At 40.6% G+C, this 14,848-nt stretch overlaps 1 protein-coding gene across 4 annotated transcripts in view; it reads right to left on the reverse strand.

Annotated features, from left to right (window-relative positions):
• Window positions 1–14,848, reverse strand: part of ZFHX4 (zinc finger homeobox 4) — a 134,267-nt gene that overhangs the window by 5,036 nt on the left and 114,383 nt on the right. For all 4 annotated transcript variants that reach the window (XM_078687123.1, XM_078687125.1, XM_078687126.1 and 1 more), the window contains 3 exons: window positions 14,376–14,576; window positions 13,237–13,351; window positions 5,386–10,761 (listed from right to left, as the gene is read on the reverse strand). In XM_078687123.1, the coding sequence (XP_078543249.1) occupies window positions 5,386–10,761; window positions 13,237–13,351; window positions 14,376–14,576 (5,692 nt within the window). The remainder of the gene's footprint in view (window positions 1–5,385; window positions 10,762–13,236; window positions 13,352–14,375; window positions 14,577–14,848) is intronic.

The raw sequence follows: 14,848 nt of genomic DNA on the forward strand, positions 1-14,848 counted from the left end.
AAGTACACACTAATAGTAAACAATTATGAGGAGGCAAAAAAATGAAATATAATGTATTAATTAAATTAGGGAATACTGCTAACTTTGTGTTAATTTTTATGTTTGTACACAGGGTTCCTAATCAGTATTTCCCAACTTAGGGGCACATTAGGGTGGCGGGCGGGCTTTGCCCGCCCGCCATCCTATCGGAAATCGGGACCGCCCGCCCTGGCGGGCACATCCTGTATTTAAAGTATTGTGGCGGGCGGAGCTCTCTGCTCCACCCGCCACAATACTAACAATGCTTTGCATCATTTACATAAACAAAGCGGCAGGCACCGCGCGGTGCCTGCCGCTTTGATTATGCAAATGCAGGACCCCCCCGTGTGCCACCCCCTTGGGCCTTCACTCTGGGTGAACACCGCATGCATTTCCGTGGCGGCATTGCACTATTGCCAATGTAATATGGCTGGCGGTGTCTCATAGACACCGCCACCATATTAATCATTTTCCGCCCGGCGGAAAAGTGGCGGGCAGTGTTTTGCTCCGCCGTGGTCCCCCCCGCCATTCTAATATGGCGGGGGGGAATACAGGGAAGGATGGCGGGCGGATTGCCCCCGCCAGGCTGGCGGTGGCTACCGCCAGCCTGGCGGGGCAATCCGCCCGCCATCCTAATGGACCCCTAAGTTCCTGAAATCCTTTGAGAAAGTAGATAATGCTTTGTAATAAATATAAAACAGGGAAATTTGGGCCAGCACCACAGTAGACAATACTTAGCATGAGAGGCATATCCCCAACATTGAGCACTGATATTAAAGTGTATAAACAGAGGAAGGGACAGAGGGAAACACAAAATATCACGGGAAGACACTTACTCGGGTTCTGACTGGGAGCTCTTTTTTACTCCCACATCTACTTTGCAGCATCTTACAACCTACTATGCATGCTTTCTTGGTGGAGAACCCCTCCCCCTTTTCCAATTTTGGGAGATATTTTATCAAAATACAGGGAAAACACGTTACCTACACCACTCCTACTTTGTCTCAAAAGTGCACTATGTCTTGTCTGCTAATTTGTAAACATGCAACTTCGTTCCCCGATTGTCTAAAATATGTTCTCACTTCTAGAGCCCTTGGTCACTTCTATAAGTCTACTTTTGATGAAGTATATGCTCGAAGGTGTTTATGCACGTTCAGTGACCTATAGCTATTCCTTGCACTGACAAAAAGGTGAATATATCTGTACAGACAATTTATAAAACAGGCTTGAAATATATCCTTTAATTAATAGCCAAGGAAGAATCAATTCCCTTGGATTCTCTTTCGTGTATCTCCTGTAATCCTCTTATTCTGTTTCTGAAATACCTTAACACTGTTTGCAAAGTTTAACTGAAGGCACTTAGCATACCATAATACTCTAAAATAGTTAATACTACGATCTAAGGCTCATTAAAAATAATACTTTACAAAAAGTGTAAATGTTGGTGAGTAGGCTTGACAACATATCCTTTCCTAGAACTCCAAAGGGTTATGCTTGGCTTTCTTTGTCATTCTTAAGTTTCTGGGCCTGGGCCTTGGCCTAATGCCTCGTACCCTCAACCTCTTAAAATGTCAGTGCATTTTGATAATTTCCAAAAATTTCGTTTCTTCACCTCTGGATAAATACATTCTCATATGGCAAACTCTCTCCCTATTCGCTTCCCTCTCAGACCTAAGAAACAAACAACTGTGTTTTGTGCAGTGGTAGTTTCGTGCCTGCTTCCAGTGTGGAAATGCCAGGAACTCTTTCATGAAAATCAAAAAACAATAGTAAATTGTGGGCCTTAAGAGGAATGTATATAGCTATCTTGCCTGTAAAGCTCCTTATTCTCCTACCACTTAAGACGTTTCCACATGAGCAAATGAAATTTACAATTATGTACACTTCACGAATCTTGATTCCTAGAATCAGGACTGAGTATTTACAAACATAAAATAAACTGTTTATGCCCCTACATAGCACATATGGGTGCAAAATGTTCATTGAGTGTTTATTGATAGTCTTATATTTATACCAAAAGGCAAAATACACTTTTAGGTCATGAAAGAGTCACAATCCTTTCCAAAGTCTTTAAAAGCACATTTTTCACTCTTACATGGTTAGAGAAAAATAATGCAATGGGGGGGTTGAAAGATGTGGGAACATTTCACAAGCAATAGTTAGCTTACTTAATAGCATACATTTTAAGGAAGTTCAGTCCAGTCATATCCATAGGACTGCCAAGTGATAAACTGAAGGTGAAGCGCGCTAAGATAATAGGCATTAAATAGTCACATACAATAATGAGAAGGAAATACATATACATTGAAATAAATAAAGTATCTATAAGTTTTTTTTGGCACAGTTCATCACTGAGCCTATACATACAGATATATTCAATCGAAAAATGGTAGTGTGAACACTTTTAGATTCAAGCTTTTAAAACTTTACATTATGAATACATCTTCACAACTTTTGACAATCTGCGTGGAAATGACATCTATCTACCTACCAATCATTAGGCAAGAATTGGGCCAGTCAGTATTCTTCGCTTTAGTGTTGCAACACATGCAAAAACACAGCCAATTACAACAACTGTGTACAGTTGCTGGATGCAGTAATGCAGTTTATTATATTAAAGACTTGCCTACTGGCATTGCCAATGCAAGGTGAAAAAAAAGATATTTGCTTTTTGTACATAGTGGATATAAAAGACAAAGAAATGAATGTGTCTGTTCAGATGTAAAATTGTCCAGCAAGCATCCCAATGGAAACATTCCGAGTAAGGTGGAACAATGGAAAAATAGCCAATTGCATGAGGTGAGAGAGTGACACTCCTATATACTGCTCTAGGTAGAACCAACGCCCATTTTATGAGTATTCTAAAGAAATAGTAACAATAACTCTTGCAGACAGCTTCACTGTCAAGCTTTACCTAAGATGGGAATAATGTACTGTGTAAATGAAAAATGTCATAACCATTTGATGCCTTTTCTAAAGTACATCTGTCACTTTACCTCTTCACAATAGATTCTACACAAGCAGAAAATAACTTCGAAAAATACATGAGGATTAATTCATAGCGTGATTTGTATACCTTTATGTAATTTAAGTGGCCAAAAAGATTGTATTTGTGATAGCTGAGTATCAGACTGAATGACTTCTGCAACTACAAACACCAATGAGTACACCAGAAATGCTGATATATGACAGAATTCAAAGTGGAACAAGGATGATCTTAGCAATGGTGTTGTTAGTTCTACTGGAAAGCTGGTTAAAAAACAAAAAATAGTAGCTATACCTGAGGCCTTCTAATGGTATATCACGTGCATTGTATGCGCCCACAGTTCTTACAAAAAAGGTCTAGTTTAATTTGGGTGTAAATAAAACTCAAACATGTCAATAAACCGTAGGTTGTTTGTGAAGTTGTTACTTTTACCTAAAAAACTATCTTCTAGCTAGAGTAGAAAAACAAATCCAAAGTGCATTCATTTACACTTTTAAGTTACTGTAAAACATTTGACAGTCCATCAGCAGCAATAATTTAGGGTTAGGCGTCCATAAATGAATGTAGGAAGTTCATATACTGAAGTGTGTAGCCTTTGTTTTTTTTTTATAACCCTTACATTAACAGCAATTTTTAGAAAATCTGCAGTGCACGCCCACACATCAGAAAGTTATGCCATTATTTGTGTTTACCAATAAAAATGTACACTATCAGATGGCCCAGTATAATGGGTGATTTGTTTCTATGGCGATAAATTCATATACCTTGTACCACTCCTGCGTGTATCTAGCAATCGTTCACAAAATGGAGCTTTACAAGGCAGTTGCTAAAATCCAACATAAATTGCATACACGACATATACGAGTATGCATCAAGAATTTGCAACATTTGAATACAGACGGTTTTTATATTGCTACATATGAGTGAGAATCTTTTTTAATTTGTCTCTAATTCTTCTTGGTGCACAAGTTAAGAGATTCTACTTTCTCACTCACTTATACCTACATTTCTCAACCATAAACACATGTTCAAGAAATCTGAACTCCTTGATCTGTTTTTAAGAGTGAAAAGTGTGCAATGTACATGGACAGATGCAACAATGCACACAATGCAAGATATACAACTCTTCTAGTTGATTTCGCATTTTGCAAAAACAGTTTCAAAAAGAGTTCCTTGCACTCTTGCAGTTGCATTTTGTTGTTGTGGTATAGCAGAGTTCATCCCAAGCACAGCAGAAAATCTGGGAGCCACTCAGAAAACTTCGAGACTATGAGTCAGAAATATATGACCCTAGGATTATGCATAGCGTTTGAGAAAATATGTGACTTTCATTGAATTGTTCATTAATTCCACTATTTCTCATGGGAGGCTGTGACTGTTGCAAGCTCCCATGAGTACTCATATAGGTAGCCATTTAGGCATACACAAAGGTACATGAGCATTTCCACATATCCAGAAATGTCCAGATAAAGTCAATTCAAACTTTTGTTTCTCAGTGAAGAAAATCTGTTGTCCTGTGTGGAAACCAGTCCTACCTGCTCCCCAATTTTGGGAATATTCCATCCCTATTTCGATGGTAAACATTTACTCATGCTCTAGACAAAGATTAATCTCCTGCCATCTTCTGGGTGGACAACTAATCATAGTGGTTTGGAGAATTTGGGAGTTTAAAGTCTTTTACAAGATATTCCAGGTGTTACCAAACTTGGAATACCCACAAACAAGTCTCGGAAAGCAAAACTACTTACAATCAAAAAGGGTGTGCATTTTCTTTGAAGTAGAAATTGTATGAGTTTGCACTTGTAAATGAATCTGCAAAGGTACATAAAGCACCGATACAAAATGACTTGCGAATCGGGTACTTTATTATTACGTTTATATGTTCTTTTTAAAACTACATGCCTCATTTACACACTTTTGACATAGGACAGCATTGCTAACCTTCCTACTGCACTGCCCCACATCAAAAGAAAATGCCAGGAAAGCGCTGTTTCTTTTAGATACAATGCATTCCTTCCCTTTCCCCCTGCGTTGGCACAAAGATGTCTGCCATGCGCCAACACAGGAACCCTTGCGCCATGGTGGAAGGGTATCTGTGTTTTGGGGTGATTGCTATTGTGCACAAGAACAATCAGTGGAGATGATTTCTCTTTCTATGTGCACTGCAGAATGTGGGTGCGAAAATAAGACATAAAAACTTGCACATGGATAAACAAGAAGAGTTTCACAGTCTGTCCTGCAGCTTTCATACACACAAATGTAATGTAATATATTACACTGTGCATGGATTTATACCACCTAACCCACAAAGTTTTGTACTCTACTTAAGGTACTGTTGTTAATCAAACATTTAAATTAAAAAAAAACATATTTTGACTTACTGTTTGAATTTTGTTGAAATCCAGCTAAAGTGGGTGGGTTGTTCATTCCAGGTAGAAGAACCGGGGGTAGACCAGGGAGTCCAGAATAAGCTGCTGAGAGATTGAGACCATGAATTGAACCACCATCCATCACGGTTGGTTGCTGCACTGTTAGACCTAGAACATCTGTGGCTTTTTTCATACGATCCAGTTCTTGCTGTGCCATCAACTGTCGAACCGTTGTAGGTGCTAAATAATCTTTTTCACGATCAAGCTGACTTCCTACAGTTTCCCTCACTTTTGATATGTGGTGTTTGGAAAAAACATGATCTCTTATTGACACACGTGCAGAATACTTCATCCCACAAAGAGAGCAATGGGGTTGTGTTCCCTCTGGCCCATTCTGATTAACCATGAAAGGTTTCCCAATGTTTATTTTGAATTTCTTTTCTTTTGCTCGCGCATTCTGAAACCATACCTGAACAACTCGCTTTGGCAAACCAATTTCATTTCCTAGCATTTCACACTCCTGCATGGTGGGAGTCCGATAATCACAAAAGCAAGCTTTCAGGACCTTCAACTGGAGATTGCTCATTTGTGTTCTAAAGCGTTTGTGACCTGGCCGATCACTGTTTTTGGATTTGTAAGGATTGTTTGATCCAAATGAATTTGGTGAGCTAGGATCCGCCATGCTTGAAGTCTCACTACGATCAGCATTATCATCATAGTCATCATTTGTATAAAAGCTTTGGTCATAGTCATCTTTTTCATTAAGACCTACAGATGGGCTTGTTAAGTAGTAAAAATATTTTTCATCACAACTGTCATTTGTGGGTGTGGTGGCTGTTTTTGGCAACGTATCATTCAACAGTGCTTTTGGTTCTTTGGGAGATACTACAGATTTCATATCCTTTGAACTGCCAGTGTTGCTTTCAGTCTCATTATTACCCTCATCTGTTGTAGCATCACTGATGGCGGTGTTAATTGAAGAGGTCTCATCAAAGTCTGTTTTATGATGGTCATATCCTGAATCAGCAGGAGGGGCATTCAAATTTTCAATGTCCTCATTGCATTCTACTTTGAAAGAAGACGGGCTAAAAAGATTCTTCGGTGATAGTTCTGCATTCTTACTAACAGGGGTTGATGCAGTAGAAGCCAATTCATTTTCACTTGACTGCTCCATTTTTGATAATACGAAAGAAGGATAATCAAAAAACATGCATTTTTGAGGACTATCTCCTCCATCTTCTGTTGATATTAATGGACTTGATGGTAAACTGTAACCAGCCTGCTTTCCTTCATTCCAGTGCCGAGAGCGAATATGACTTTCTAAAGCAGACTTTGCTTTAAAAAGTGCTCTACAGAAAGGACACCGCTTATGAGACTGCGCGGGACCTACTGCACGGAACTGCCCTTTCCGTTCCCTGGCTCGTGTATTCTGAAACCAGACCTGTACTACTCTTTTTTTTAACCCAACCTCTCGTGCAATGTGATCTAACATTTTACGTGTCGGATTGGAATCTAACAGATATTTTTCGTAAAGTATTTCTAGCTGTTCCGGGGTGATTGTTGTTCTTAATCTTTTGTCTCTGTGTTGATCTTCTCCACTATTAGCCCCCTCTTTCTCACTGCAATTATTGTCATCCTTGTCATCGAGCTTTCTTTTTAGTGCGCCAACTGTTGCTGTGCTTGGTGCATGTGGGGTGCTTGTATGTTGTGGCATATGAGCAAGCGAGCTATTTAGAAACTGCCCTGCCATAAGAGGACTATTAGGATCAAATATCATATAGGGCATGTCCATTGGTCTCTCTAAAAACTGGGAGTGAATAAATTGATTTTGGGCAGCTAAGAAATGCATGTGTTGGTGCTCCTGCCACAGTTCTATGTTTGGGAAGGCAACAGAACACTGATCACATTGGTATTGTAACATATGCGGAGGTAGGCTATTTTGCATGGAGTTCACCGACATTGGCAGCGGATTTGAAGTAACTGGTGTTGATTGAGATGTAGAAGGAGGCCTTGCTACTGGTGGGGATTGTTTTTGGTGTTGTGACTGGGGTGTTAAAGGCTGCTGATCAGAGGAAGTGGTAGGAGTGGACTGTACAGGTTTAGCTGCTTGACAGCTAGATGCCTCATCCATTGGCTTTGGTTTCTCTGGTGCTAGATCAGGAAGGGGTGACATTTTGCCTAATTCTTGTTTGGGGGAGGCCGGTAAAGGACTGTTGGGGCCTGAATAAGAGTTTCCTGCTGTTGTTGTTGAAGCCTTTGAGATATCTGATTGGCCAGCAACTGTACAATGCCCTATCATTATTTGGTCTGAAGCATCCATTGAATCCTCGGTTTGGCTTTCATCTTGACAATCTTCATCTTCATCCTTGTAACACAGCTTTTTTTGATGTGTTATCAAATCGAAAATTCGTGGGAATACAACACTGCATTTTTTACACTGATACTGCATGTTGCTAGTCCGAATATAGCGCTCATTTGTTAATTCTCGTTTTTCAACATCTTTAGTATCAGCCTGATTTTCATACGTTTTGCGAGCTTTTTGACGTGCATTTTGGAACCAAACAACAATAACTCGAGTGGGTAAGTTCAGAACTGTTGATAACTGTTCAATTTCATCATCCTTTGGGTAAGCATTTGTGTCAAAAAAGTCTTGCAATACCCTAAGTTGGTAGTCTGTAAATCTAGTTCTAGATGACCTCTTACCAAATGATGCATCAGACCGGTAATGTTCTAAAGAAGTGTTCTGAGGTTCAATCCTAATATCCTCCAACACGGTTATTGGAGGATTGCTAAAGTTGTATGGAGAATCTTTATTTCTCTGACGTTCTTTGAAAAGTGTGTTACGAAACCAATGCTTAATAACCTTTAAGGAAAGGCCAGATTTTTCTGCCATTTCTTGGATTTGTTCTTCATTTGGGGAATTATTGATATCAAAATAATTGCGCAGAATTTTCAACTGATCATCTGTTATTCTTGTACGTGGGCGCTTGAACTGGGAATGACGCAGGAAATTGGGATCCAATCCTAGCTGCTGCTGACAAAGCTGGGCTAGATCTGCTGACAAAGCATCCATCGGTGGTAGGTGCAGAGCAAGCTGAGGGGGCAAAGAATGGTGCTGCATTGACTGCATCATAATGGGAGGAAAGAGAGGAAGATCTAAGGAAACAGGCAACTGTATTTGAGGAGGGACTGATGGTGGTGGTGGGGGAGGAGGTGGTGGTGGTGGTGGAGGAGGGGGTGGTGGTGGTGTTGGTGGGGCTTGCAAAGGTGCAGGAGTTGGGTTTTGCATTTTTCCAGGGCCAGCAGATGACAACTGAGGGGGAACAGAGGGCGGTGGTGGGGGTGGTGGCGGAGGAGGGGGTGGAGGTGGTGGTGGTGTTTCTGGGGACAAGGGAGCAATTGGGTACAGTTTATCATAAGCCTCTCTGTATTGACAGGCAAACTTTTCAAGTTCTCCATATGGAAAAAAATGTCCATGAACGTGTTCCTGGTGACTCTTTAAAATTAAAATGTTTGAAAATAATTTACCGCATGTTACACACTCCAACTTGTCTGTGTTCTCACATTCACCAGTTTGGACTTTTTTCTGTACCTTTTGCCTATTTTCATTATATTGGATTACTAATTCAAAGCCAAAGTTTTCCAGCAGGGCTTTTGCTGCATTTCCTCGTGCACCTGACGCAATACGTGGTGGTGGGATAAGTGGTTCTGGTGATTTTTGTTTCTTAGCTTCTTTGATATCCTTGAGTGCTTCATTTTCACTTGTAGAATCTTGCTTTGGCTTATCTTGTTTTTCCAACAACTCGTCTGCTTCTTTGTATGACTGAACTTCCTTCATTAATTGGCTTTCTACACCAGACATGCTTGTCTGCTCCTGCTTTATCAACCTGCTCATGTGGTGTTGTTGCTGTTTCTGGGATTGCATTTGGGGCTGTGAAGCTTGATACTGTTGTGCTTGTTGTTGCAGAATCTGTAGCTGGGTTTGCCCAACCTGGTGTTGTGTCTGTATCTGCAACTTCAATTCTTCCAGTAGTGATCCAGCCATGCTTCCCATGCCTGGCATTCCAAATGCGGCAGACCCAGGCAAACCTAATTCAGGATTCAGGCTGAATTCTGTTCCAGGAATGTAAAAAGGAAAAAGAAACTGAGGTTGTTGGAACTGCATTAAAGCTTCAGGTGTCATAGGAAAGTGAGGCAGAAATGCTGGGTTTAGAAACTGGGGTTGAAAGAATGCAGCTTGCTGCTGCAGTTCATGCTGAATTTGCATTTGAAGTTGTGCTGGTGACTGGGGTAGATGATGTGTAAGCTGCGAAGGGATAACTTCAGAAGCTTGCTTTTTGTTTAACTCTTTGGCATCTATATGGGTGTCCTTGTTGTTAACTGCTGGTAAGCTCGGAGAGTCGGGTACCCCTTGGCCAGGGCTACTAAGGTTCACTGCTGCAGAGCTACCAGATGTAATGTTATTACTTGGTTCTAGTTTTGCAGCCCTTGCTTTAGTCTGATGAAGAACAGATCTCATATGAATTTCTAATGTAGAACTTTGGCTATAGGCAACATTGCAAATGCTGCATTTGTAGGGTTTGTTGTCAGTGCTGCTGTTGGTCTCTTGAGGAACTGGACTTGATGCTTCTTGCAGAACCTTTTTCAGTTTGTGTAAATGAGACACTGAATTATAATGGACAAGGAGAATGTTTTTTTGGGTAAAAGACTCTTTACAAACTGTACATTTGTATGGGCGAGATGGGTCCAGGAATTTCTCCATTGTAAAATTTGGCCCTTTTCTAAAAGGTAAGGTCCGCTTTGGTTCTGAGCCCATTTCATCAGGAATTGAGCTGCTATCACTACCTACAGGGCTTGCTTTTCCTTCCTGGTCCATCTCATAGTCTCTGTCCATCTCTTGCTCTAGTGTGTGATCCTCTTGTGCCATGCTCTCGCTTTCAGCCCAGAGTTCCCCGTTCACCGGCAGGGATGCATACAGTTGTTGGATTTCAACCTCACTGAGTTCAGGGTGGCCTGTTTCCAAGTGTTTTTTTAAAGCCAGGAATGTACGAAAGCTACGCTGGCAAAGACTACACATGGTAGCAGCCCGAATAGCGTGATACTGGGAATGTATCTGAAGCTTCTGCATAGTCTTAAAAGCCAAGCTACAATGATTGCAGCGGTACTTATAAACATGGCGATCAGACACTGAGAGCTGCTGTCTCTTCTGTTGTTCGTTTAAAGGGTCGTGCGGTGACTCTGAGACCCTAGAATCCTTGTTGCCAATCTTACTCCATTCTGATGCATCTGTCAGATCCTTCGATGGGTTCTGCACCTCACTTTTGATTTCTGTGAAAGTCTTCGGAGACTCTTGGGCTGGGATGTTCTTCTCATCAACTGGACTCTCACCTTTAAAAGTGAACACAGGTAAAATTGTAGATTACAATATTTAGACAAATACTGAAAAATGTAATATAATCACTTATCAATATTAAAGCACCTTCCTCCTTCCTCCACAGAGGTAGTAACAGGTGTGGCAGGACAATACTGTCTTTGAAAAAAATGATCCTGGGGCTTGCATAACAGCCATAAAAACCATAAGTCACACACCAATGCAATGATTATAAACACACAATATTTATGCCAATAAATAACAACACAATCAAGTGAAATGTAATTAGACAAAAACAACACGGTAATCAAACAGTCATACATTCATAGTGTTCACTGTCAGAGCGATAAGGATAACGTCATAAGCGCTCTCATCTGTAAGATGAGTTACAGTATTTGCAATTGCATCTTTCATTAAGGGTGAAGCCATGAGCATTGCATTTGGTGTGCGAGTTATGATTTGTATGGTTGTTTTTTGAGCTATGGATTGTGCTCCTAGCCATAACTTATGAATTTCGGTTGTTTTTTTTGGTTTAATTTGTAACCATAACTGCTCTTCAGCTGTGTATATTTAGCTGATTTTTTAAACATATGATGAGGAGTTATAACAAAGCTATCCATAACTTCACTTTAAACTTTGGTTTTTGTATGATAAAATACAGGAAAACTTCAATTCATCAAGTGCATTCCTGCTTAGCAGTGAATGTATGGGTATTCTGGAAATACTTCCTAGTGCCATCTTCCACAAATCTTTGGAAATAAGGCAAGTGTGATGGATATCAACACATGAATTTTACGTTTTCATTGACAGTTTGAAACAGACATTCACTTGTGCATGAGGTGCATATCTCATGTTTCCAATTTAAACTTACAATGGTGCAAGTGAACCACCAACTTTGCATGTAGACCTTGCCAATTCATTTCTGACTAGAACCAAGGACCTTTTCGTGCTAAAGCACTTCTCAAGTGTATAACTCAGCCCTTTGGTTCAAAGAATAAGGATTGGTGTATTTTTATTTTAGTAAGGAGCACATAGGGAGGGTGTGTCCTAATGGCTAAAGCGGTCGACCTTGAAGCTGGGGGACAGGGTTCGAGTCTCAGCTAGGATGCTGAATATCCTGTGATTCTGGGCAAATCACTTAATCTCCCTGTGCCTAACTAAATGAATGTGTCCATCTGTAACACAACTGGTGCTCGTGTACAGTACTCTGATACCTTCTGGTTGGGTTTGCGGTATATAAAACTCCAAACAGTAAAATAAAAATCAGCCAGAGTGGCAGAATTGCTGCATTCACAAGTGCAGAATTAGAGGTGGAACTGACGCCAATTCAAGGTGGGGCACCCGGCAGTAGTAGGTGAACACCTATGAACTGGGTATTCACATACCTCTTGTAGGCAGTTTGTCAGACTGGAAACACAAGGAAATAGGCTACTGTAAAAGACAGAAATATGTGTTTCCAGAGCGGGAAATGTGTTAGTGTAATGGAAGGTGCTTCTTGCGAGTGAAAGATACCTCCCCCTGTAGCAAATAAGTAAAATGTGCCAATGCGCATATCCCAGCCACGTTTGCTTGAGGAATTCTTCAAATGTGGAAGGAGTGCTGCCTAAGGAACTCCTAGGATTGTTTCAAAATCTGACAAAGAAGGACATCTACTCCAATATAGGAGTTACCCCAAGGAAGCAAAATTCTGATTCTTTTAACTTGGACATTTATTAAATGAACTTTTTCATAGTCAATATACAGCATGGCAAGCACACAGCTGGGACAGTCAGTGGTGGCTCCTCCACTAAGGCAGGGGAGCATCACCCCTCTGCTTTTCAGCATTTCAAAAATGAAAAAATAAAATGATAATAACAGAATGTTATTATCCTGTTATTTTTCCCTGCTGAAGCAGTTTTGCGGGGTGCATGACGGTTTGGCCAGCTGTCTTGGAACGGCCAAACAGTCATGATCACTCAGCATGTTCTCTACCGGGCTGTAATGCACAATCTGGGAGGAGAACATGCACAGGCTCCCAGCCCCTGCCCACGTGGTCATGATCCTGCTGACATGGTCGCAGCAGTGTTGTGATTGGCTTAGGGGAGCGTGGGTGCTTCCTGCTTCCATTCCGGAAATAGAAGCAATGGTGAGAAGACTGCGGAGAGATGCGGCCCTGAATGTGTGTTTTTTTCTTTTTTCACCCAACGCCTGATCCGTGCCAGCTGCTACTGGGGACAGTGCAACAACTTCAAACCCAATTTTTTTTTAATTATGGCCTAATCCTGCTATCCTTTAAGGATCTGAAACGTTATCACAATTCAGATCTGACAAGCAAAGTCACTCCTCAGAGGGCTGAAGATTAATCTCTTCAAGGAACACCCAAGTAAACATGGTCATGTCCACCAAATATGCATACTACTCTCTAATGTGCTCTGTTGCTTTACATTTACAAAATATACATTCCCTGACCCACTGCCCCTTCCAACACACACAAAACAGGACAACTGACGTACCTGAAGACTTCCCCAATCCTTCTGTTTTGATAGCTCCACTGTCGTGCTCTGCCTTTTCTGAAGCAGCTGGTGGCACCAACATGCTGTTGGGCATCACCACATCTGGTCCTGAAACCTGCAATTATATATAACAACAGATAAAATATCAAATTATGTACAAGTGTTGTGTGAAAGACCATCAACACATAGATGAATCAGCATCTTTATGGCCTTTTAAAATTCGAATATGTATTTGTTTAATTTGTAATTCTGGTGGGTAGTAAAATGGATTGATATTAGGGATTACTGGAGTAAACTGTCAAGTGTTGAAGTTTGGAAGTGAAAACATGCCTAGGTGGATATCTACCAATATATTGATTTGCAGTCATGCATCAATTTTCATGGCTACTGTTTGCGCACCCTAGGATGTGGCAAACCTGTAGAAAAACTTTAATTCTCCACTTTCCTTCTCTGACATCAAAGATTTGCCAACACAAGAAGAATGCATTTCAATACTGTATATATTTTATGTTGCAGGAGTAAGTGGCTGTTGATTCCTTTAAAACTGTTCAGTTAGCACAAATATCAGCCACCCCCAACTGCATTCACCTATGACTCTATCACAAGGTAAAGCGATGGAAACACTGTGCTCAAACCGGTCAACCATCAAAGAAAAGAGATTCCAAGTTGCCAGACACAAATATTGGAACTTGATCTCACATGCCCCCAGGCGCAACCTCAAGAGCTTTTTCCTGAAAACTAAGACACAAGAGGACACCCCACTCCACCAAATCAGTTCGAGAACAGCAAATGGGTACCTCTGTGTTTTACCAAATACTGTCTTATCAAGCATTTCTCTGTATCATTGCTGAAAATGAAAGGAGGAACAAGGAGCCCTATTTCTTCCATATTATTGTGCAATTGTTTAGCTATTACTAGTGAGCGTAGATTACTCTTTCACATCTTTCACATGTTCAGAGGTTATTTGAAGAACTGGCTATCTGTTGTGAGCCGCAGAAGAAATTACCAAATGTTATCACATGTATATAAAGCACAGTTTACCTATTATCTACAAAGTCTATAATCCTAAAATACAAGAGAATTTTTTTTACTGTTTTTCTCTAATAATTTGAGGTAAATTACTGTGTTCACATCCTTACCGTCATTAGCAGCTTTTCCACACAGTCTGGAGACACACTGTGCAGGTGGGTCAGATGGAGCTGGAGATGCATTTTGTTGCTGAGGACATCTTGGCAGAGAGGACAGCATATCACAGGCTGCATGGAATGTTGCGACAGGATATGCATCTGGATCCGATTTGGGTCTTTGCTGTTGTAGTTACAATAAGGACATTGGTAGAACTGAAAGAACAGGACACGAAAATGTTAGAGTTGCTACTATCCCATGAAGCAGTTTGCTAAGAGGGTAAAACAAATAAAAACGATTGGCACAAGACCATGAGAGATGTCAATTGCCATTGATTGGTTATGAAACTTACCAGATTCAGAAAAATAAATTTCCTAATTAACCAGCACTATGTATTTCTGCCAAGATTTTGGAAACCTTATTTGAAAGAACATCAATATTTCAAAATAAACACCTGATTGGAGAATCCCTCTCAATGTGATTTTGC

The sequence above is a fragment of the Lissotriton helveticus genome, chromosome 4_1 (assembly GCF_964261635.1).
Source record: "Lissotriton helveticus chromosome 4_1, aLisHel1.1, whole genome shotgun sequence".
Taxonomy (NCBI): domain Eukaryota; kingdom Metazoa; phylum Chordata; class Amphibia; order Caudata; family Salamandridae; genus Lissotriton; species Lissotriton helveticus.